The sequence below is a fragment of the Bicyclus anynana genome, chromosome 21, assembly GCF_947172395.1.
Source record: "Bicyclus anynana chromosome 21, ilBicAnyn1.1, whole genome shotgun sequence".
Classification (NCBI taxonomy): domain Eukaryota; kingdom Metazoa; phylum Arthropoda; class Insecta; order Lepidoptera; family Nymphalidae; genus Bicyclus; species Bicyclus anynana.
The window spans coordinates 10,293,989-10,317,365 of record NC_069103.1 but is presented as its reverse complement, the minus strand read 5'-3'; the positions used below and the strand labels follow the sequence as shown (position 1 = coordinate 10,317,365).

Below are 23,377 nucleotides of genomic sequence, written 5' to 3'. Positions count from 1 at the left end.
GGCACATAATCTGTTTTAGTTAGCATAAAATATAAACTTCGGAGTAACTCGATATTTTGTTGCTTACCTTCAAATTGGGCGTTTCACAGTCGGGTTCAGTCTTCAAAGCCATCGTAAACATATCCTTGGTTTGCAGTCTCTCTTTGATGGCAACTCCTTTGTTTGACGGATAGATGGTGCTTCTGAGATGACAGGGTAAGCTTGTACCATACAGTCTGAGTGGAGGTTTATCTGACGGTATTGTTAGAAGGGCTGAAACGAAATTATTACACTAATTATACAAAGGGGAAAGTTTGTGTTTGTGTGTAAATGTAAATGTTCACAACAAGGTACACTAATATATGTCTATCCATTTAGGATAGTTAAGTGACATTTTCTTTCATAGTAGAAATACTTACGTTCATGGTACAAGGTAGTCTTGCCGCCTCTCAAACACAGCTGCGCGGTTTTTGCTCGTCCATTCAACCCGCTCACTTGGCACATTGACAGGTTATACGCCTCCAGTACCAGCTCACCCATTTGGCCAGGTACTACACGTTTGTTGCTATCCTAATAAATAGCTTATTAATTGAAAACAACTTAAGAAATAGTTTCAATTTATGTAAACTTTGACAGCAAAGTTGCCACCCCTATCATGGGAGTGCATTAATAATAACCAACACATTATATTGGATTTATGAATACGTTGTTTTTTTATCTAACCATGCATCTAAAGAAATAATTAGTAGTCGCCAAACTTAAAGTCCACTCTGAGTACGAGACGGATAGCTGCGCAGTTTACAAAAACATATAGAGTGCGCGCAAGATAAGTCTGCACGCGACTGGTGGCGCTCTTGATGCCAGGTTTACCGCGATCTCGTTTACCCGCCTACAGATAGATAGAGATAGACGACAAGATTGCATTTGAATAGTCAGTTGATTAGTTTCTGATTTTGGCCACGCGAAAACTTGCGCGTGCGCACTCTACCAGTGAGATTATGATGTCGGTGTTGCGACGTCAGGGCGGACTTACGCTCTGACGTTGAAGTTTAGGGTATACTATACTAAGAGGGGCAACAGACCATCAGTTATAATTTCACAGTTTTGAGTGTACAGTTTTATCTAATCGAAATTTCATCAAAACCATTAGAAAATACTGTACAGAAAACTAACAAACACTACATGTTGACACACACATTCGATTTAACTGAACAGTTAGACTGTTCAGTTAAAATTGCAGATCTGTAGCACAGGATTAAAAGAATATAGCTTTTCCAAAATTCGACACTTTACCACTACTAGTATAGTAAAGACTTTTCAAAAACTTAAAAGGGATTGGGATTTCTCTTTAAAGATAAATGTCTAATATTCATTTATTAAAAACTCTATTTCACTTTCGATTTCGAAAAAGATGACAATTCAAAATAAAGTTAACTTACCCTTACAGGAGCGTAAATGGTCAACAATCCTTTACCGACTTTAAGCGTGAGGCAGAAGTTGTGTGTTTCGCTCTCTTTATTTTCTGGTAGTGGTTTAGTATTTCCGATGCCCTTCTTAAGTTTATTGTCGTAGGTCGAGTAGTAGAGGGTTTCCTCCTCAGACGATGTGCTCTCTGAATCTGAATCTATAAAAAAAAGTGTGGATTCAGAGCGGTTTCAAATGAACGTTTTATACGCGCTTGTTTATGGAAGCACGTAAGCCTTTTTGCAACTCTTAAGAGCGTTGACGCGCTTGTAAGCTCTTTAGAATCCATGTTGTACTAACTCGTCAATACCACTTCAAGCGAACAATCCGGAATATGCCGGTGTAAGCCCGTCATGTTTTATGAACCGCAGAATGTTGTGTAAAAAACCGTTTTCTCAAACATGCTTGGGAATTTGAGCATTATTTCGACAACTTTCTTCGAGATAAATCGAACTTGTTGTACTGGTCGAGCAGCGGCCGGCAATAGTTGTATGAAAGTCCATATCTGTCGTGTTTAGCGGCCAAATAAATTACTATGCAAAAACATATTTGTCGTGTAATTTAAAAATTGAACGATGTTCTACTCTGCAACATGGCGACCAAAGAGGTAACATATCAAAGGTTTAATTTAAATTTCGAACTGGCTTGCACATAGAAGGCTGTTTAGTGAAAAAAATACTTTTATTAATGGTGCGTAAAAAACCATTGTTATTAGTTGTTTGTCAACTTCGTCATTGGTTTAAAAATAGTATTAAAAGTAATAGTACACGTAAAATTAAAAGCATCTTATCCCGACCGTCGACTTCCCATCAAAATTTTGAAATTCAGAATCACGCGCAAGACACTAGTATACAACAAACTTCAGACTCGTTAGAATTATCTCAAACCAACATAATTCTTGGAAAATCCACATTAAATTTTAAGAATTGTGCATTCAATAATTGTATTTTCAAATAAGAAATTAAATATCACGTGTCTTAATCGGTGAAGGAAAACATCGTGAGGAAACCTGCATACCAGAGAATTATCTTAATTCTCTGCGTGTGTGAAGTCTGCCAATCCTCATTGGGCCAGCGTGGTGGACTATTGGCCTAACCCCTCTCATTCTGAGAGGAGACTCGAGCTCAGCAGTGAGCCGAATATGGGTTGATGACGATTTTCAAATAAAAGTTAATACTTAGTTTAATTTCCGTGCATTAGGCATTGATGGACTTACGTTTGTGTGCCTCGGCTACGCCTCAGCCCACATTCACACGTTCGACCATCAATGCCTCTCTTGCCGGCCGCTGCGTAATGTACTAATGCCAAAACAATGCGTGCAAATACATACTTTTATTAAGCCAATTGACTAGATACTTATTTATACGTCATAATATTATCGTCTCCATATACTTTTATATAAGGGTATACCTGGATTCCCTGAGGTGGCCATTCACCTGAAGGCATGGCGCAATGGACCCTTTTTTTTATTCTTTACAAGTTAGCCCTTGACTACAATCTCACCTGATGGTAAATGATGATGCAGCCTAAGATGGAAGCGGGCTAACTTGTTAGGAGGAGGATGAAAATCCACAACCCTTTCGGTTTCTACACGGCATCGTACCGGAACGCTAAATAGCTTAGCGGTACGTCTTTGCCGGTAGGGTGGTAACTAGCCACGGCCGAAGCCTCCCACCAGCAAGACCTGGACAAAACTAAGAAAATCTCAATCTGCCTAGCCGGGGATCGAACCCAGGACCTCCGTCTTGTAAATTCACCGCGCATACCACTGCGCCACGGAGGCCGTCAATAATAACCCTACTAATATCTAATAGGTTTCGTATAATATGTAAGAGTGGCGGAACTAGTACTTACCGTATCCCATGCCTTTGCACAGGCCGAAGGCCGGGTAGATGGGCGCGCACATGTGCGGGCTGATGTCGAAGGGCTCTGCGACCTGCGGCTCCCAGAGCAGCAGGTCCGAGTTTATACGGTTGTAGATTATCTCGTACAGCTGTTTTGATCTATAAAATAATATTTATGGGTTATTAAGTTATTTATTTTATTTATTTAAATTTTTGTTGCACGCAATGTAGTATCCTATCCTACTAATACTATAAACGGAAAAGTTTTTATGGATGTTTGTTTAGATGTTTGTTACTCTTTAACGCATAATAAATAGATTTTAGTCTGGATTAACACATAGGCTTCTTTTGACCCCGGAAAAATCCATGATTCCCGAGGGATTTGTGAAAAACTAAATTTCACGCGGACGAAGTCGAGGGCGTCTGCTAGTAAAACATAAAATAAAATCAAAATAATACAAAGAAGAGAAACTTAAAACTACGAATAGGATGCAAAGTCGTGATCTTTTTTACAGTGATCTTTCCCAGACAACCTTTTTTTTTTGCATAAGTATAATAACTTATGCATAAAGAATAAAAAGGCTTAAAGGGTTTAAAACATGAAAATCGTGGGATATATGTAGAGTATTCTTTCCCCGTATTCCTAAGGGAATTTCTACGGGTCTATACAAGATGCCTATGTCCAGCAGTGGGCGTCCAACGGCTGGTAATAAATTAATAATGATGATGATTATGAAAGTCTACTCACTCAAGTTGCAAGCTCAGTATAGGCAGATTGAATGCGAGGTGTATCGACGAGTGTTCTACAGAACTGTTGGTGAATTCCGCCATCTCCTCATCTGTTCCCGGCGTTATGATGTCTTCTTCTTGGCCTACAATTAATAAAAAAAAATCGCTTTTTTTCATATAATCGTCCTAAAATTAACTTACCTTAAAGGAGATGGTCCGTTTCAGGTCCACTGTTGTACCCCGTATCATTAAAATTAAAAAAATACAAGGATCTTATAAAAAATTATTAAAGTGAATAAATGTAACTAAATAAAAAGAAATAAATAAAATTATAAAACCCAAGATTTTCAGTTCTATCAAGATGGCGCCCTTAAAGCAACTACGACATGACAATTGACAGCAAACGTCAAATCGATTACTGCATTAAAAACGTCATCAATCCGCCATTATTACTCGTATTAGTGTTGGATTTCTTGGGAGATAATGAATATTATTTCGAAAGAATTAAAGTTAAGTCGTAGATTTGTACAATCAAAAATAGTTAAAAAAAAAATCTTTTATTTCCGCTAGGGTACAATGACTGGACCTGGGCTGCATACAATTATGGACCATCTCCTTTATTTATAGCATGTTAAACTTGTTTAGGTACATATCTCGAGAAAACCCGTCACAACAAAATTATTTTTAAAAAAAACCTTACGAGGTAAGACATGGTCAATGTTACGAAGTGGCCTTATAACTTTGTGGTAATACTTTAACGATTTTAAAGTATACAATATTTAAAGTATTTATTCAAGTTTGAGCCGACTTCAAAGAATACATAACTCTAAAAAGCGAAAAATAACACCGCATTTCCTTTCTATTGATCGGTGTGAAAGCGGTGCAAAAAAATCAAAATAAAATATAGCACCGCCTTCAAACCTTTGATGTCCGAATTTTCAATTTTGGTCAGAAATTACGAAGTAATGTAGTAACACAACAAAAAAAAAACAAAACACATACGCGTGAATTGAGAACCTCCTCCTTTTCTTCGAAGTCGGTTAAAAAAACGCAATGATACAAAAAAGCAAAGCTCCGTTGCCCTGGAATTTGAAGGTCATACATACCTTGCTGATTATTATCATGCTTGCTTATACTCTGGTGCGCCATTTTCTTCCCGCTGAAGGGACTGGGCAGGTTGCTCCGCAGGTTGTTCATTATGTACATTGAGGTTGTCATTGGATTCATTGGCTTGGACTCGAAACCGATATCCTCGTGTAGAGAATCGAATGGCCCTTTGTTGGTCTCTCTAGGTTGGAATGTTAGTGAAATCCTGTACAAAATATAAATATAGTTAACGCCAGACGCACTCGACAAGAGACACGAAAGACTTGGTCGCTAACTACAGGCCTTATTTGAAGGCTCAGAGAGACTTGGCCGCTGACTATGGGCCCAAAGCTCAAAGTCACTTAGCGGACGATGGAGCGAGTTATGCTTGGGGTTTCTTTGCGTGATCGAATCAGACAAGACGAGATTCGCAGACGAACCAAAGTTACTGTCATAGCTCAGCGTGTCGCGAAGCTGAAGTAGCAATGGCCACATAGTTCGAAGAGCCGATGGACGTTGGGGTCCCAAGGCACTGAAATGGCAACCCGCACAGTGTTGGTCGACCCCTCAATAGGTGGACTGAGCACATCAAGCGGGTTGCAGGGAACCGCTGGATGCTGGCGGCTCGAGATCGTTGTGTTTGGTAGTCCATGTAAGAGGCCTAGAGTGGACGTACATCGGATGATGATGATGATGACACACGACCAAGTTTGCCGTCAAGTATGTAATCAAAAATATCGAAACCATAAAAAATTTACTAATAACCAATATTTAGATTTTTTTCAATGCCCCAAAACGTGATGCAGTCTTAACGATAAAGATCGTGATTAACTGACGTATAATAATAGTTTACAAAATTATGGATGTTTCAATCATAACTATATTATACTCTATACTGTTTTTTTTGGTGGATGCTTAAGGCCTCACTGTTTCGGTGGTAGAGTGGTTAACCTCTTTGGTTACAGGTCCTGGGTTCGAGCCCTGGGGCTATGCAATACTGAGATGATTTTTCTTAAAAGAAAATCTCAGCCTGGAGGGGCCTTTATAAATGTAGGCTAACGACCGCATGTGTACTGATCGTCTATCAGTTGCTATAATGATGATGATGTATACTGCTTGAATGTTGGTACTAATAAAGTAAAACTTACATAGGTAAAGGCGCGTTAACATTTCCCCTAAGAATGTTACTCTCAAACGACGCATCGTCCATACTTGACTGAGCTATGTGTGTCGCCGGGAGATGCTCGTTTTCCTGTTGTTTGTATAAATTAGAATGTGCGTCAGAAAATATTTTTTTACTAAATTAACATTTCCAACACTATAATAATAATAATAATATCTTTATTGCTACATTATGCCACACATCACAACTATTTCAGAACAATAACCTGGCTTCTTAAGTCATCCTTCTCACACACCCGTACACACGTTGCACGTACGCACGCTCGCACACATGTATGTCCGCACGGACGCATAGCCACAAGCGTAGGGTCAAAAGTCCAAAGTCAAAGGGCTAGACTCAATGTATAGACTATTGTCTATACAAACTGAAGGGAAAGGGGAATATTGGTCATATAAAAAAAACAAATATTCTTTTAAAAAATACATCACTGCAAGTGTGCGACCAGCCATACGTTTGATTCAAAGTGATACATACATGGTAGTACAGGTCTAGCGTAGTGGCCTTGACAATGACAGTGGTGGGCAAGGGAAGGGATACTGAACGTGAACACGTGGTAGTCGGCCCGGACGCAGCGCACCTCGCGGCTGTACCCAGTGATACTTACATGGTAGTACAGGTCTAGCGTAGTGGCCTTGACAGTGACAGTGGTGGGCAAGGGACGCGTGCTCTGGGCCTGCTGCATGCCCACAGTTGCGTTACTGAAAGTGAACACGAGGTAGTCGGCCCGGACACGGCGCACCTCGCGGTTGATACGCAGTGATACTTACATGGTAGTACAGGTCTAGCGTAGTGGCCTTGACAGTGACAGTGGTGGGCAAGGGACGCGTGCTCTGGGTCTGCTGCATGCCCACGGTGGCGTTACTGAACGTGAACACGAGGTAGTCGGCCCGGACGCGGCGCACCTCGCGGCTGATACCCGACCGCAGGTCTGCGATTGGGAATCTGTAACATATATCGTTGGTCGTACTAATCATACATACAAAACACAAAGTTGTTACTTTTTAAAGCTTTTTAGTTCTTTTTTTTTTTTTTTGCGGGCTAACTTGTTAGGAGGAGGATGAAAATCCACACCCCTTTCGGTTTCTACACGGCATCGTACCGGAACGTTAAATCGCTTGGCGTTCAGTGATATTTTTAGGCAACAAATTGGCACATTTAATATTAAGATAATGGGCTAAATTATTTATAATTCACGGTATTTTTAGCGGCTCATTAAAGGCCATTAGGAGAGGGGATATGGAGCCTAAACGTGATATGATGTTCCATTGTGGGTGATAATGTTAAATTCTTTAACGAATACTATCAGATGCCGTCAGTCCTGAAGGCTTAACATGCTCTCAGAGGCACAGGTGTGGTAACATTACAAATTTCCCCAGAATTTTTACTGTAAGGAGGTCGGTCATTTTCATACAAGCTGTGACCTCACCGTAAAGTTTGATGGCCATAAATGATTTAATGTATTTTTGATAGCTTGTGATGCTGCAAATCATATCTAATTAAACTTTTTATATTTTTGAGCTGGAGAGTGAAATTATTCGTATTATTCAACAGTGGCCATTTCCAGGTCAGATGTGACAGACCTTGTTTTGTTTTTTAATTTCAGTATTTCACAGCTCGACCCTGGACTACCAATTATTCAGCAATGTTCCATACGATCCGTTGTTGCTTTATTTAAGACACGGAGGGTTACGCTGGGTTTAAGTGGGTATTCTGGTTCTGGCCGGCGAGTCCCACATATCCCCCTGAGGCACCTTCGTGATGTGAGATGTGAAAAGCATTTCCCAGCCAGATAATAAAAATTAGAACGACTACCAATTACTATTGTAATATTGAAACTTACCTGAGTATAACATTAAGGTTGGGACATTGCAATGATAGGTTCATGTGTGCTTGCGGCGCCGGCAATGGCGTAGGCGTGTTGGCACTTTTCGCTCCACCGAAGAACGTCGCGGACATGCGGTCTATCAACGTGAGGTCTACATCTATGTGGAATGGTGTACATTTTAGCCTGTTTTGGAAAAAATATATTATTAATCAGTTTATATAATACTATTACGGAGAACTCTATTACTAGAGGCATAGGGTTCCTAATCGCTCGCCCATGTTTACAAGTTATGTTATCTACATCGCTTGTCTTTTGTTATTGTTTTTATGTTGAATGTCAAACTATTTGTTCAAACACCACACTGTCATGTTTGGCACAACCTTGAAAAAGATTATCTAAGCATTTAATTTAAATGTCAAACTATTTGTTCAAACACCACACTGTCATGTTTGGCACAACCTTGAAAAAGATTATCTAAGCATTTAATAGGGGTTTTTTAAACTCGAGTGTAGATTATATACCGCATTAGTGCGTACAAGTATAAACAATTATTTTTTATTCAATTTAGGGTCTTTTTGATTGTTTGATTTAAGTAACAAAGAAATTAATTACAAAACACGTACACAATATCTGTTGTGGGATGTACCAATTTATTTTCTCCTGATATTCGCATATATCTTGAGGTTTGTTTGAAATTAAGTCTTAAGTTTGATTTTGGTGGCACGCTGGTGTTTTCGTCGTCATCTGAAATAAAAAAAAAACGTTTTTTTGTAGTAATCAAGCAGATATGTTTATACCATAGTAGGGATTGGTCGTCAAAACATATTTTGAGTGTTTTTAGGTTTTGGGAGCTGTTTGTGAAATATTATGTAAGTGCAAATTTTTGTTAGGGTCAAGTGCCACCTCTTCCAGCTAAACGGTTGTTTATGGATACGTGATATTTTTTCAGAAGTAAATGATTAATATTGGAATTTAAAACGATAACTATCACAGCTAAGTTGGAATGAAAATTTAAAGAGCGATCGGTCAAAATACACCATTCTAATTCAGCTTTACTGGCGTAAAACTGCAGAACCTTTGCGCCTGACCCGACACACACTTGGTTTCACATTTTAAGAGATAGATTGTAAGTCAATCTTCAAACAGGCCTACATCTGTGAGGTGCTGTAATCTAGGTTGTAGGGTAATCTTTGGATCTACTAAACTGATTTTAAATCGACTTTACCAATAGAAATCCACTTTATTTGCGAGTGTCATTATCAATAAGCTATATTTTATCCCTATATTCCTACAGGAACGGGACCTACGCGGGTGAAATCTCGAGTTTGTAATAAAGCTTGGATTCTTGCCTTTCTTCTCAAAGCGTATCAAGTCAAAGTTTTGAGGCTTGACGTCATCAGTCTGCTCCTGGTAGTAGAGACATTCGCGGACAAGAATGCTCTTAACAGCTGCCTCACACATCGTCTGACTGCCGTGTGACGTCACTTTCTCACTGCCATCTAAGCTTATCTCTGATGTTAGCAACCTGAAAATTGACAATGTCTAACAGTGGAATTCATAGACGTTGGAGGGGCACCCCCAGGGTGAGTATCGAATTCTGAAACGATGTTACGAGTTTAAATTCAACACTCAGCGGGTGAACGATCCTCTGGGGGCGCCCCCACAAAGTTCGTAATATTTCGTTATTCTTGAGAACTTATCATATATATGTTCATTTAGAGTACTCATCACGTTATAGTAATGATACTTTTGGTATTGTTTTTAAAAAATGGTGATAAGTCGCAAAATTAAAATTACGAGGGTACAAAAAGGGTTTTGGGTTTTATTTAGTCAATAATGGACCTGCTAATTGCTTCTTTGGTTAGTCTATATGACTTTGGATCACAAGGTACAGGTTCCAAGCTAGGTTAGGCTATATTTAATTTTTTTTTTCCGAGAATTTCTCAGTAGCAGCCCAAAAATGGGAATCATGTTAAGCCGTCGGGTCCCTGTCATTATCACTAACATTTGAAAGGCATCTTTACAGAGTCAAACATTATAACTCTAAGCTCGCCAACCAACACTGAAACAGCCTGGTAGGTCTAAGTTCTAAGCCCCTCTCCTATATTTAGCTGATAATGATGAATTGCAATAGAAATAATATTACTCAAGAACAACAACATTTTGAGAATGGTAGGCCATGGCTTTGGGTCATAAAATAGAGCCCAGAGTTATACTCGGAGAATCTCTTCTCGATATAATCACTAATGTCAGACACGCCCCGCCCATTGCCAACTCAGCTTTGGTGCTGTTGGTACAGCGCTCGTGATTTTCGTGGTACATAGATCATCTACCTAAAAAGGTTTATTACCTCAAATGGTTTCTCTCTGTAGCCTTATCCAACACATCATTAGTTCCTCTCAAGTCTCTCTCCCCCAGTTTGCTAAATATTTCTATATGGTTGAAGAATTCCGTAGCCGTGTGCTGCATCTTATTCACTGAAGATGGTGACACGCAGTCGGTAGCCATTGGCGTATATATTAAAATGTCCTAAAATCGAATCATTAATGTAAAAATTTATTAAGAAGGCGCAAATATTAAATATCCATTTGCAATAGATTATTTTGTGCGTGTAAATGATAAAAATTTTGAATGAACAGTTCAAAATTAAGAATGCAATAGCAATTTAAAGCAATATCGGCGATATAATTGTCGAATTTGTTTTTTTTTAAGAGCGACATAAGAATCAAATCGAATAAAATAATGTTTAAAATGTAAAAGCAATGTGCAAATAGAATTTAATAATTTTAGCTTTTATTATCTGTAACCCAGATTCGTAATAGAGATGATTTGATTTGTCAACAGTCTTACCTTATGAAGTAAAACGCAGGAGAATGAAGCGACGCGTAAGCTTATGTGGGATACTTCAGCCGTAGGGTCCCCGTCGATATGAGGAACTATAAGAAGGCAAAAACATTTATTCAATCTAAAAAAAACGAAAATTCAAATCCGTAAAAGGTTGTAACCCTTATAGGTTACATATGCACTGTCTAAAAAGCTCGTAACAAACTCAGCCAGATTAGATTTTTCTTATTTTTTATTTTTCTCAGTGACCCTCGAATACCTATTAGGCTTAAGGGTAAAATATACAAAACGATTGTAAGACTTATCGTGCTGTATGAATAAGAATGTTGGGCGGTAAAAGGGACAGATAGTAAAAGAATACATGTAAACGAAATGTGTTTGTTGAGATGGATGTGTGGTGTGACAAGAATAGATAAAATAAGAAATGAGTATAAGTATAAGAGGAAATCTTGAAAGAGGACAGTGACAGAAAAATTGAGGAGTAGAAGGTTAGCTTGGTATGGACATGTAATGCGTAGAGAGGAAAGTCATATTACTAGAAAAATGTTGAATGTGCAAGTGGAAGGACATAAGAGGAGAGGAAGGCCAAAGAAGAGATGGTTGGAGTGTGTCAAAGAGGACAAGTGTGTAAAGGGAGTGGAGGATGAGTTAACGAGTAATAGTGACGAATGGAAAAGATTGACATATTTTCCGACCCCACTTAAGTGGGATAAGGGAAAGGAGATGATGATTGTCATAGATTTTGAACTAGCCCTCAGTTGCTTACACAAATACACTCAAATTCCTTTAAATTAGATAACATTACGAGAGATTGGTTCATCAAAAAGTTGGGCTTTCGTTGTTGTTCATATCACTAACCTTTCTTGTTCCTCTTGATCCTCGGCTGCGCGGGTATGTTCATACTGGACGTGGTGCTGGTGTTCATGGAGCTCATGGACGAGCTGAAGCTGTCCGCCATTGGATGGCCCTGTGACGTCATCGGCAGGAACTTGTCGTTCTCTACATCACTGTCCTCTACAAACAACAATGTCTATGAATGTCACCTTCATCAGCCTGTTGTGACTATTTTTTTTATTTAATAAAGAATATTTGCCATGTTTTAAATACAACCCATATTTATATTTTCATTTCCCCCTCATTTCTCAAAAATTCGGAAATGACTCTCAGGAGAACTTTAGTCCAGCCAACCAGCAGTTCGAACCACAACCTCTAGGTGATGAGTCCCAACTCTTTACCATTGGCTAATTAATATTTAATATATATTGGAGCAGCATGGTGGGTATGCGCTCTATATCTCCTCTCCTACAAGGTGGGACGCCTGGCTCTTTAGTGATAAATGGAAAACAAAAAGAAGAAACTGAAAAAAAAGCATATGTCGGCATGCAAAGGTTATAAGGCTATATTGAGGAAAACAATCTCTTAAAGGCAACCCCTGAAGAAAATTATACAGTAATAACTATATTATAATATCTGTTTTGTTGTGTTATATTTTGTTAGATGTCTATAATCTGTACTGTTCTCTTACCGAAGCTAGGTCCAGACCAGCCATATTTGCCAGCGGGCTTGGTATGCTGTTTCTCCAGATTGCCGAGTAACTGCGCCTCTATAAGCTGGAAGTCAGCGTGCTTCATCGGCTTGCATTGCATGTTAGATCCACTTGGCCTTACTGGTATATTGCTATAAACAAAAAAACTAATGGTTAAATTGTGCATTTTTTTTAAATAATAGCAGACATCCTGATTTTATCGGAATGATTTATTTTTCCTACATCCAATTAAAATGAAACAAGAATATATTGCATTTGGGATTCAGATTTGAATGAAAGAATCTAAATTTTTTAGTAACTTTATTCAATTTACAGTCCAAAGCAAACTTCATGACGACACGATATGGACTTAGCTACGCGCAGATAGTACATAAAGTAGGTACGCTAAAATTTAGACGCCTGAGGCGACGGCGGGAGGGAGAGAGGGCGGGGTGATGTCCTGCCGCTGCGTCTTTACGTTCCCGTTGATACTTAACATTTTTCATTGCACACCTTAAGGCACAAGGTTTGCATCGGACCAAACAGACACCCAACACAATTTCTTTCTTAATGTAAAGTGTTTTTCAGATAACATGGTACGGGTGACAATTCGTTTTGCTCTTGAAATTTGGCCACGTTTCGCTATAATAGTACGTATTATGTTCGTGCAACTGTCACCCGCGTTTTGGTATGTATGAACATATTATGTCTTTTAATTAAATTTTAATGAAGCTTTGAAACTGAAAATTCTGTATTATAATATAAAAAAAATGGTAAGATGGTATGAAATCGAAAGAATTCGGGTAGAGTTAAAAATATATAGACCTACCTCGTATCTTCTAAGTGTGGTTGATTTAGTGCATCAACAATTTCTAGTAGCGTATGCAACTGCCTCGGCGTTATGAACAGCAGGAACGAGCCCAACAAAATGCTCACTTCAACCTTGGGCCCTTCAACTTCTTCAGAATGTTTGAGTTTTAATGCCAACTCCTGTTGTCCGGTCAATTTTGCAAACAATATTGGATCTGGTTGATTGACCCTTTCATCCGGTGTAGGTTCTCTAACACTGTTGGGTGCTTTCTCTTCTATAATTTCTTTTATTGGATCAGATTCTAACGTCGATAAAACGCTTCTCGTTTCATAGAAGACATCAGACAAAGTGCTCTGATAGTTAGAGTCTGGTATTTCGACGGATGCTGCTTCGGATTTTTCAGCTTGTGAAGAACCTTGGGATTTCTCCATTATCAAACTGGGTGCCATAGTTCGTAATTTAGATGGGAACTCGCCTATGTAGAATGTTACGCCGCTGAATTTGATTTTTTTGTTAGTGTAAGTCGCTACTATGTATGTTTTGGTTTTTTCAGTGTCTGTAGCCTCTGGTAGCGGCTCGGAACCGGCTTCATCGAAGTAGTCGATGCTGGAAAGATACGACTTCAAAATTACTTATCCCATTTACACAGAAAAAAAAATTATATAGATGACTAATGGACACCCGTGACTTTGTTCGCATGGAAATTTAAATAAACTTTCAACCTTTGTTTTACCAGTCCAAATATTTGAATTTTAAAAATTCTTGAATCACATTATATTTCGTATTTTTTTTTATTTATGAACAAATTTTTAATCTGTAACACTAAAAATTAAAGACTCTTCATACAAACTTTCAACCCCTATTTCACCGCCTTCCTATTTTTATTTTAGGGTCAAAAAGTACCCTATGTTTTTCTCCAAGATCCCATTTACCATTATATTAATTCATCTTGATTGGTTCAGCCATTTAGCCGTGAACAGGTAACAGATAGACAGATTTAATTTCGCATTTATAATATTAAGTATTTTGATTTTAAATGTCCGCATTAAGCGGATAGTATACAAAATACATACTGTTTGATGTGAATCTCCAACGCAATACCTCTATCTCCATTTTTAGGGACATGTTCTATTCTTATTTTTGTATTTACAAATTTCACTTTTACTCTGCTCAAAACTGAAAAAGAATCAAACAAAGAAAAATAAATATGTGTTTTTTTATCTAATATATCTATTTAGTTTGCAATAACTATCTTAGAATTATCTTAAATATTACAAAATCCAATCCAATATTATAAATCACAATAATTGTAATAGTTTAATACCTATTTGGGGTATATACTATTTAAAAGGTTACAAATATAACTTTAACCTTCATGGCAGGAAGTGTTAACAATCAATATTTAAATTCCACTCATAACTGAAATGGTTGACTTATTAATATACTCATAATGTATAATATATGTGACTCACTTGAATCTATGGCGTGGGCAAACATTTCAATGCCTTCCACTGGATTGGACTCCTGGGGGCCGGCTTCCTCTTGCAGACACTCTGCCGCCAGCTGCATGGACGATGACATGGATGACCACATGGATTCCAGCATTGATGACACTGGAAGTGGTTTAGTTTTAGTACATTTATGCAATGATTATATTTTTGAAGCTTTTGCGTGCCTGTCAAAAAAATTTTTAAAAACACCTAAAGGTCATGAAATTATTAATTACACTCTCAATCAAGTCGTCAATATTCTTTTTCAATGCGCTTTCATATGAGACCCCACTCAGGTATATTTATATTCGGTTATTCTTCTCTGCTTAAAAATATTAAATTGCTTCATTTGTTCGGCAGCTATGGTGCCACAGACAGACTGACAGACGGACAGACTTATAACAAACACCCCTTTTTATTGCAACGGGGATTAATTAAGGAATACCGATGACTTTTATACTCGTATGCACAACTGCCAAAACAATGACCAAGTAAAGAAATAGCTTAAGAATAAAAAGATTCCTGGATTTTGTAAGGAGTCTCTCCCCTCCACGGCTTTTTTCAGATTTAAAAGTAGCCTATGTATTCTGTACTTTTTGCATGAAAGAGTAACAAACATTAATCTGTGGAAGATCTTTTTTAGAAGTGTGTATGCCACATATCTTAGGGAGTACCATAAAGGGCAATAGTCCTAGTGTGAATTAGGAAAAATTATGATGTGGCATTCTGTTGCATAAATAAAGATGTTTTCTGTAGAACTAAAATTATTTGAAAAAGAAACCTTAAAACTAGGGGTGGGAAATGGTGGCAGTGGCTACGCTCAGGTGTGCGAGCTGTGCTATTGGGTCCTGTCACAAGTCAGATGTTACACGTCCCCGTCGTCCACCCTGGGCAATGTTGCAGTATCTAAACCGGGCTCGCACCTTTTCACATCCAACCTCGGGCTGCAATAGCGGAGTATCATTCTGGCGGTACACTGTGTACACTCCCATACACTGTTGTACTTTTCCTCTCCTATACCCACATCCCCTCCCACCTCCTGTCTAATGCCCACCTTAAACCCAATCCCCTACCAGTCCTTCCTAACTCTCCTCCCCCTTAATTCCCTACTGTCTAAACACACCCACACCCCGGAGGAGAAAACCTCGACTCCAAAAATCCCCAAATCCAAGGTGTTATACGTACCGTGCCGAAGGATGCATGGCTGAGGGGGTGCTCAGTCCTTAACGGAGTCTCCTCGACACCAGGGCAAATCGAGGTAGTATCATGCCCTTCAGGCGGCAAGCGGGGCTCTGCTGTCTGTGACCGCTTATTTCCCTTGCTACTCGTGGGACTTGCTGGAGAATTCAAATCTACAAGTTTCTTTTGCCACATCTTGTGGCACCAACTCTAAGGCGCAGAGGCCTGTCGTAGACTCTGCAGAGCCTGGAACCAGCTCGTTCACTTTCGGGAGTGGCCAGAAGGTCGGCGGAGACGTCATCGCCTCCGAAACGCCTATGGAAACACCCCTTGTGAGCGAGACCAAACCACAAAGCCAAGGCGCTAGACGCAAAAAACTTTGTGGTGCTGCGCGCAAGCGCCTTCACCGGCTTGTAAAGGATGGGGGGCTAGAATACAATGAAGCCCTCACCCTATGCCGCAAGCCCTGGGCGGAACTACCTGTGGAGAAACCAATAGCCTCCAACGAAAGCCGCAAACGCGGCAGATCGGAGGAGGAATCTCCAAAGGCAAACCCACCCAAGGCACAAAAAATGTCAACGACGCCTGACGGCCGCACTAAACCGGCCGCCAGCTATCGGGACATTACAGGAGCTCTTCGTGTGGGGATTCGAAACTCGGAACCTATGACGACGGAGCAAATGGACCTTGTCCGTTCGGCACTTATGGAGGTCATGTATCAAACATGTCGCACCATAAACGTCGAAAACATGGGCAAGGGACCCAGGTTTCTTGGCTTCTCCCACAAGCCTGGCTGGATCCTGATTACTTGTGTAGACAAGGAAAGCCAGGACTGGCTTGTGGAAACAGTCAAAACCTGCAAACCATGGCCTGAGGCACAGCTTTCCATACTTCTGGAAAACGAATTGCCTAAGCCATGGACTGTGTCAACCTTCATCCCTAAGAATCTAGCGAAATCCACCAAGCTAGCACTAGGGATGCTGTGTTGGCAAAATCATGAGCTGAACCCAACTCACTGGAGGGTCCTCCATGAGAAGGCTGACGATAAGGGCATCCTAGCGTTTCTCTCTCTGGATGACTCCTCAATGGAAGTCCTAAGGAAGTACAATTTTAAAATATTCCTGGGCTTCTATTGGTTGTACTTCAAGCTCAGAGGAGGGCCTAATAGCCCAACCGAGCCAACAGCTGACACTCAAGACAGCGCAGACCACCCTACCCCTGGGCCGAGTGGAAACGGTGGCGGATCGGCCGCTGGACGTTCTATCGCCAGCGCAGGCCACTCCGCGGCCGGACCGAGTGGTTCTGGGAGAGGGAGGACAGCTGAAAGAGTGAAAGCTCTGGCTAACAAAAAGGCAACTGGCAGAGCGCCGAGGAATGCCCCACCCGACCGAGGTCGTCATTCGCCTCAAACGGATAGGGGCAGAGACCGGCCTCTACCGGTCATAAAAAGGGCCAAATAAATGGCAATCCAGGGGTCCATGGTGAGGTTTCTGCAAGCCAACCTCCAACACGCAATTGCGGCCTCTGCTATCACAGAGTGCTGCCTTGTTGAGGGGAAAGCAAACCTCGCCCTTATTCAAGAACCCTGGATCTCCAAAAGCGGTACTATCCTCGGGCTGAATGCTGGCGGTAAGTTACTATCACATGCCAACGGCTCGAGGCCCAGAGCGTGTATCGTTTTTGATAGATCTATTAACTTTCTGCCAATTCCAGGAGTCTGTACCGATGACCTTGTGGCAGCATTTGTAAACATCAAAGGGTGGGAAGGACGGAGGATAATTATCTGTTCAGCCTACCTACCCGGCGAAGTAACAAATCCTGCAAACGAGTTGCTCCCGGTAGTCGAATACGCCCGGAAGCACAACGCAGAACTACTGGTGGGTTGCGACGCGAACGCCCATCACGACGCCTGGAGTAGCACTGACACGAATGATAGAGGTGAGTTTCTCTACGATTTCCTCTTAGCTAATAACCTTCAGGTCTTAAACAAAGGCAATGTACCAACCTTTGTCACAAAAACTAGAAAAGAAGTTCTAGACATAACCTTCGCCACCGTCAATTTAGCCAGGAGAATTAACGACTGGCAGGTGAGTAAGGAAAGTGCAATGTCAGACCATAGACACATAGGTTTTAACCTGACAACAAATTTTCCTACGGAAACGGTTACATACAGGGATCCTAGGCGCACTAAATGGACGGACTATTGCAGCAGCCTGCAGTGCAACCTAGAGCTAGTTCCTAAAAGTATAAAAACGCTAGAAAGTCTGGATCTAGCAGTTGAAGTTGTCACCGAAGGAACTATTAAAGCCTTCGAAGACAACTGTATGCTCAAGACCAAGACTTCTAAACACAAAGTGCCGTGGTGGAACTCAAAGCTTAAGCGCTTGAGGGACAAAACACGCAAACTATTCAACAGGGCTAAGACGACCAAGGAGTGGGACATCTACAGAAAAGCCCTAACCGAATACAGCAAAGAAATTAGGAAGGCTAAAAGAGCATCATGGAGAAGATTCTGCGAGGAAATAAGCAACTTGCCTCAAGGTTCCAGACTCCAAAAACTGCTCTCCAAAGCCAAACCTAATCAGCTAGGCTTGTTAAAAAAGCCTGATGGCTCCTTCACATGTGATGAGAAGGAAACCCTAGAATTGCTAGCACACTCTCACTTCCCAGGAGCGGTCAGTACTAACGCTAGAACTTTGGCGCAGGCTCCATGTAGGCCTCATATTGAGGACTGGAGAAGGGCCACCATAGTTTTCAGACCTGGAGCAGTGAGGTGGGCTATCAACTCTTTTGAATCGAACAAAGCTAGTGGGATTGATGGAATAACACCTCTTTTATTACAAAGAGGTGCAACCCTGCTAATCCCACATCTGGTCAAAATCTTCAGGGCGAGCTTTGCCTGGGGATATATTCCAGAAAATTGGACCAAAGTAAGGGTCATATTCATACCTAAAGTGGGAAAAAAGGACTACGCCATGCCTAAAGCCTTTAGACCCATAAGTCTCTCTTCATTTTTACTAAAAACAATGGAGAAGGTACTGGATAGGTATATTAGGGATGGGATTCTCATTGAGAGACCCATCCATGTAACCCAGCATGCCTATTGCAGAGGACGCTCCACAGAAACCGCCCTGCTAAGCCTGGTTGATAAAATCGAAAAGGCACTGGAAGACAAAGAAATCGCCCTCGCGGCGTTTCTAGACATTGAGGGAGCTTTCGATAACACTCCCATCCGAACATTGGTGAATGGTCTAACCAGCAAACTGGCTGACCCAACCACTGTTCGCTGGGTCGAAGCGATGCTCTCAAACAGAATAGCCAGATTTAAGCTAAACGACATCTCGACTGAAGTGCTTACGACAAGGGGATGCCCGCAAGGCGGGGTCTTGTCACCCCTGCTATGGACCCTTGCAGTCGATCACCTGCTGTATAAGATGGCTGAACTCCGCATAGATACCCAGGGATACGCGGATGACCTGGTAATCATTGTGAGAGGAAACTGCCAAAGTACTATTTCGTACCTCATACAGAAAGCACTAAACACCATTGAAAGATGGTGCAAAGAGAATGACTTATCTGTTAATGCAGATAAAACAGTTATTGTCCCATTCACCAATAAGCATAAACTCGAAAAACTCGAGCCGCCTATTTTGAATGGAAAACACATTCCGTTCTCGTGCGAGGCTAAGTACCTGGGTATTACCTTAGACCAGAAACTTACTTGGAACTCTCACGTGGATGGTACACTAAAGAGGGCGAAAACAGCCCTCGGTATCTGCAGTCGACTGGCAGGAGCACGATGGGGGCTGAAACCTAAAATAACCCTCTGGCTCTATACAGCTGTGGTGAGGCCGATTGTATCTTACGCCTCAACAGTTTGGTGCAGGAAAACGATGCAGAAAAACACTCAAAGTAAGCTTAGCAGTCTTCAAAGATCTGCCTGCTTGCTTATAACCGGAGCCATGAACACCTCACCTGGAGCAGCTCTTGATGCACTACTTAACCTCCCGCCCCTGTTTCTCTACTTGGAAAAGGAGGCAAGAGAGGGCATGTACAGAGTAATCTGCCAGAAAGAGGTGAACTGGCTTTCTCAAGTTATGAGGAACCTACAAAACTCAGTACTTGATATTCCAGTTCTGGGGATGCCATCAGACACTATGACCCCAAACTACTACTTCCAAAGGAACTACACCGTTGAGATACCCGATCGGGACAGGTGGCTAAAAAATGAAATAACTTGGAAAGCGGGAAGCCTAAAGTGCTACACCGATGGTTCCAAGTCAGGAAAAGACGTAGGCTGTGGAACCTATGGAGAAAAGCCCAGGGTGAAAATTCACCGGAACCTGGGAACGTATACCTCCATCTTCCAGGCAGAGGTGTACGCCATTATTGATTGTGCGGAAGCCTTGCAGCAAAACAACTACGTTAACAGAACTATTTATATTCACTCTGACAGCCAAGCGGCTCTTTCAGCCTTGTCCGCGGAGGTTATTACCTCTAGACTTGTTGAAAACTGCTGGCAATGTCTAAACAACTTGGGCAACCGTAATCAGGTTATCCTTCGCTGGGTTCCAGGGCATGCAGGAATAGTCGGCAACGAAAAGGCGGACCAACTTGCGAAACTAGGCGCGAGGTTACCACAGACAGGACCTGAACCCTTCTGTGGTATACCTAAAAGCCTAGCCAAACTCACCCTGTTAACTTACTGTTACTACGACACCCTTATTCGCTGGAGAAAACTTCCAGGAATGAATCACTCAAAAGCGCTAGTAAAATCCTTCAATAAGAAGGCTGCTTCAGACCTACTAGCGCTTAGTAGGAAAAACCTATGTATCTTAGTGCGGGCACTTACCGGACACTGTGGACTCAATAGACACATGTTCAATCTTAAACTCCGGGACACAGATCTGTGCAGACTCTGCCTAGAGGCAGAGGAAACACCTATGCACATCTTATGCAATTGCCCAGCTCTAATACATAAACGCAACCTCCACTTAGGGCATTACACAATGGATCCAGAGGAGGTGAAACACATCCCAGCCAAGAAACTGCTGCTGTACCTGGCAGCAACCAGTATTGGAGGGGAAATCTAGTCAGTGGCGATCACAATAGATCGGTAACGGTCAATGTGATACAGGACCTCAAGAAGACCTGCAGAGCCGCGACATTAAGAAGAAGAAGAAGAAGAAGAACCTTAAAACTAATGTTGTATTCATACCTGGTTCTGCTCTGACTTTGGGCTGAACAGTGAGGGACAGGCCATTGATTTCCACAATGGAGTCATCTTTGAGTATTGTTGACCAAGGGACTGTCACAGTTATTTCTCTCATATGCCCATCAACTATCTCGAGGGGCCAATTTTGACTATCACCAAGTTCATTGAGCGCCTTAAATAAATGTTATACTTTATAAATTATTTGTTACTAGTAGACTCCCGTGACTTTAAATTTAAAGTTTTTAGACATCTCGCGTGAACAATGAATTTTTTGGGATGAATAAATTACTTAATCCAGAGTAAAATCTATTTCCATTCCAAATTTCAGCCAAATTGCTTCAGTAACTGCAGTGTAAAGGAGGAACAAACTTACACACACAAACAATACAAATTAATTTTGATTCAATTAATTGGTTATTGATATTTTGTTAATAAAAATATTCAGAACTAATGTATTTCAAAATAACAATAACTAATCCTTGGACTTGACTTTTAGGTTGAAAATTTATTTAGCATTGTTTTTCTTGTTTATGAACCAAAAATATAAAAAAGGGATTTTTTTTCAACCTGAATATGTATGCCTATATTTGCAAAAGCAGAAAAAATGCATATTAATATGATGAAAAACTTATGATACAATTTGCATGGGATTTTTTTTATAACTTAATTGTAAAAAATCCAGGGAAGGTAAATAATTGAATAGAAAGTTGTTACTTTTTCTTGAAAAAAAAATTATTTAAATTATGTTTAAGGGCTGAAAAGAAAATTTAGCTTTGTCTACTGGCCTTAGACATAATGAAACAAAGATAAAATGTTTTATATAATTAATTTCTTAACATAAATGATTCACTCTCTTTAAAGTTGCATTAAATGAAGCATACACAAATATGAACATTTTTTTAATAATATCGCATTGTTGTTACAGCTGGTTTAATAAAAGTAAATAAATTTTCTTTGTATACCAAGTGGAAAAATAACTTTAGTGACAGATATTATAAGCAATATGGTTTTAGTCGCAATAAAAACTAATCAGAAAATAGATCGCAGTCCTTTGTTAAATCAGTAGGAAACACGTGCTATATTATAATAAATTCAAACGCACTTTTTGTTGGCAACAATGTATTAGTAATATTGTAATTATGTTTATATGAACTGCGGCGTATATTGAATATTTTGAGCTGATAACTAATGGTCTATTTTTTTTATAAATAAAAATTGATTACCTCGCAGTCAAGGCTAACGTCGGAAACAGTACCAGTCCCATTGTAAAGATCAACACTCAGCTGGGCCAAAGTGAGCTTTTCTTCAAGGAAATTTCCTAAGTAGCGTTGGAGTAAATATCTGCAGGCTCTCTTCTTGATGCTCTCGGACCATGGCAGATACCACAACATCTTTAAAACTTTGCGATCATCACACTTTAAATTTTTTACTTTTGTGCGTAATGACTATTGTGATTTGCGTGTGATTGACTTGGGCACGTAAATAAACATTGCGTTCCTTTTCACCTTTGGGAAATGTCAAATGTCAGTTGACGCCACAGACAACGGTTGCCAGGAGTAGAATGCGTTTGTTTATGACCAAAGTAGATATAAAATGGATATGTTGAGTAAATAGTGTTGTAATACAGAGTATAACAGTTACCGTAATTTAATCGAATTGTAGTATTGAAATAATGTAAATTGTAATATTTCCTATGCGTAGGTATTGCTTGGCTTGTACTTTTCAAAATCTTTATTTTTCAATTATAAGACATTTATTACCTATACATATTGTTAATTAATTTTATATACGAGTATTTATATATTTTTTAATCTTCATCTTCATTTTGTGAACCAGTTATAAACGGTAAATTTGTTGAATCCTCTTCAACAGTCGAATTAGTATTAAATGCATGGCTGCAAGTATAAACTGACAGGCTATAAAAAATAACGGCCATATTTGTTGAAAAAAATAACGTAGCTGCAAACTCTGTAAAGCCAACGCCACGTTCAGAAACTCCGACACAGTCAGTATTGTTAATAACTAGTTTAATTACCACGCTTGATACTTTAACATCACCTGTAAAAAACAATACTGTTTTTTTACTGTTTTATGGACAATTATTTCAATGGGTTGATCGATTGATTCATTGAAATTTGAAAAGGCGGTCGTACTCTTTAAAAAATTACTTAATGCTATGCTAATTATTAATATGTCAACTCAC

The 23,377-nt window shown here is 40.0% G+C and overlaps 1 protein-coding gene across 1 annotated transcript in view; it reads right to left on the bottom strand.

The window, feature by feature from the left end:
- Positions 1–22,893, bottom strand: part of LOC112044365 (autophagy-related protein 2 homolog A) — a 39,737-nt gene extending 16,844 nt beyond the window's left edge. The window contains exons 1-20 of the mRNA XM_024080192.2: positions 22,398–22,893; positions 21,178–21,346; positions 14,763–14,903; positions 14,364–14,466; positions 13,309–13,896; positions 12,480–12,631; positions 11,813–11,968; positions 10,961–11,046; positions 10,461–10,639; positions 9,460–9,635; positions 8,734–8,854; positions 8,126–8,293; positions 7,053–7,227; positions 6,251–6,354; positions 5,123–5,328; positions 4,036–4,159; positions 3,298–3,446; positions 1,419–1,603; positions 399–549; positions 68–252 (exon numbers count right to left, since the gene is read on the bottom strand). Of these exons, the coding sequence (XP_023935960.1) occupies positions 68–252; positions 399–549; positions 1,419–1,603; positions 3,298–3,446; positions 4,036–4,159; positions 5,123–5,328; positions 6,251–6,354; positions 7,053–7,227; positions 8,126–8,293; positions 8,734–8,854; positions 9,460–9,635; positions 10,461–10,639; positions 10,961–11,046; positions 11,813–11,968; positions 12,480–12,631; positions 13,309–13,896; positions 14,364–14,466; positions 14,763–14,903; positions 21,178–21,346; positions 22,398–22,565 (3,486 nt within the window). The 5' untranslated portion in view covers positions 22,566–22,893. The remainder of the gene's footprint in view (positions 1–67; positions 253–398; positions 550–1,418; positions 1,604–3,297; positions 3,447–4,035; positions 4,160–5,122; positions 5,329–6,250; positions 6,355–7,052; positions 7,228–8,125; positions 8,294–8,733; positions 8,855–9,459; positions 9,636–10,460; positions 10,640–10,960; positions 11,047–11,812; positions 11,969–12,479; positions 12,632–13,308; positions 13,897–14,363; positions 14,467–14,762; positions 14,904–21,177; positions 21,347–22,397) is intronic.
- Between the last annotated feature and the right edge of the window lie 484 nt (positions 22,894–23,377).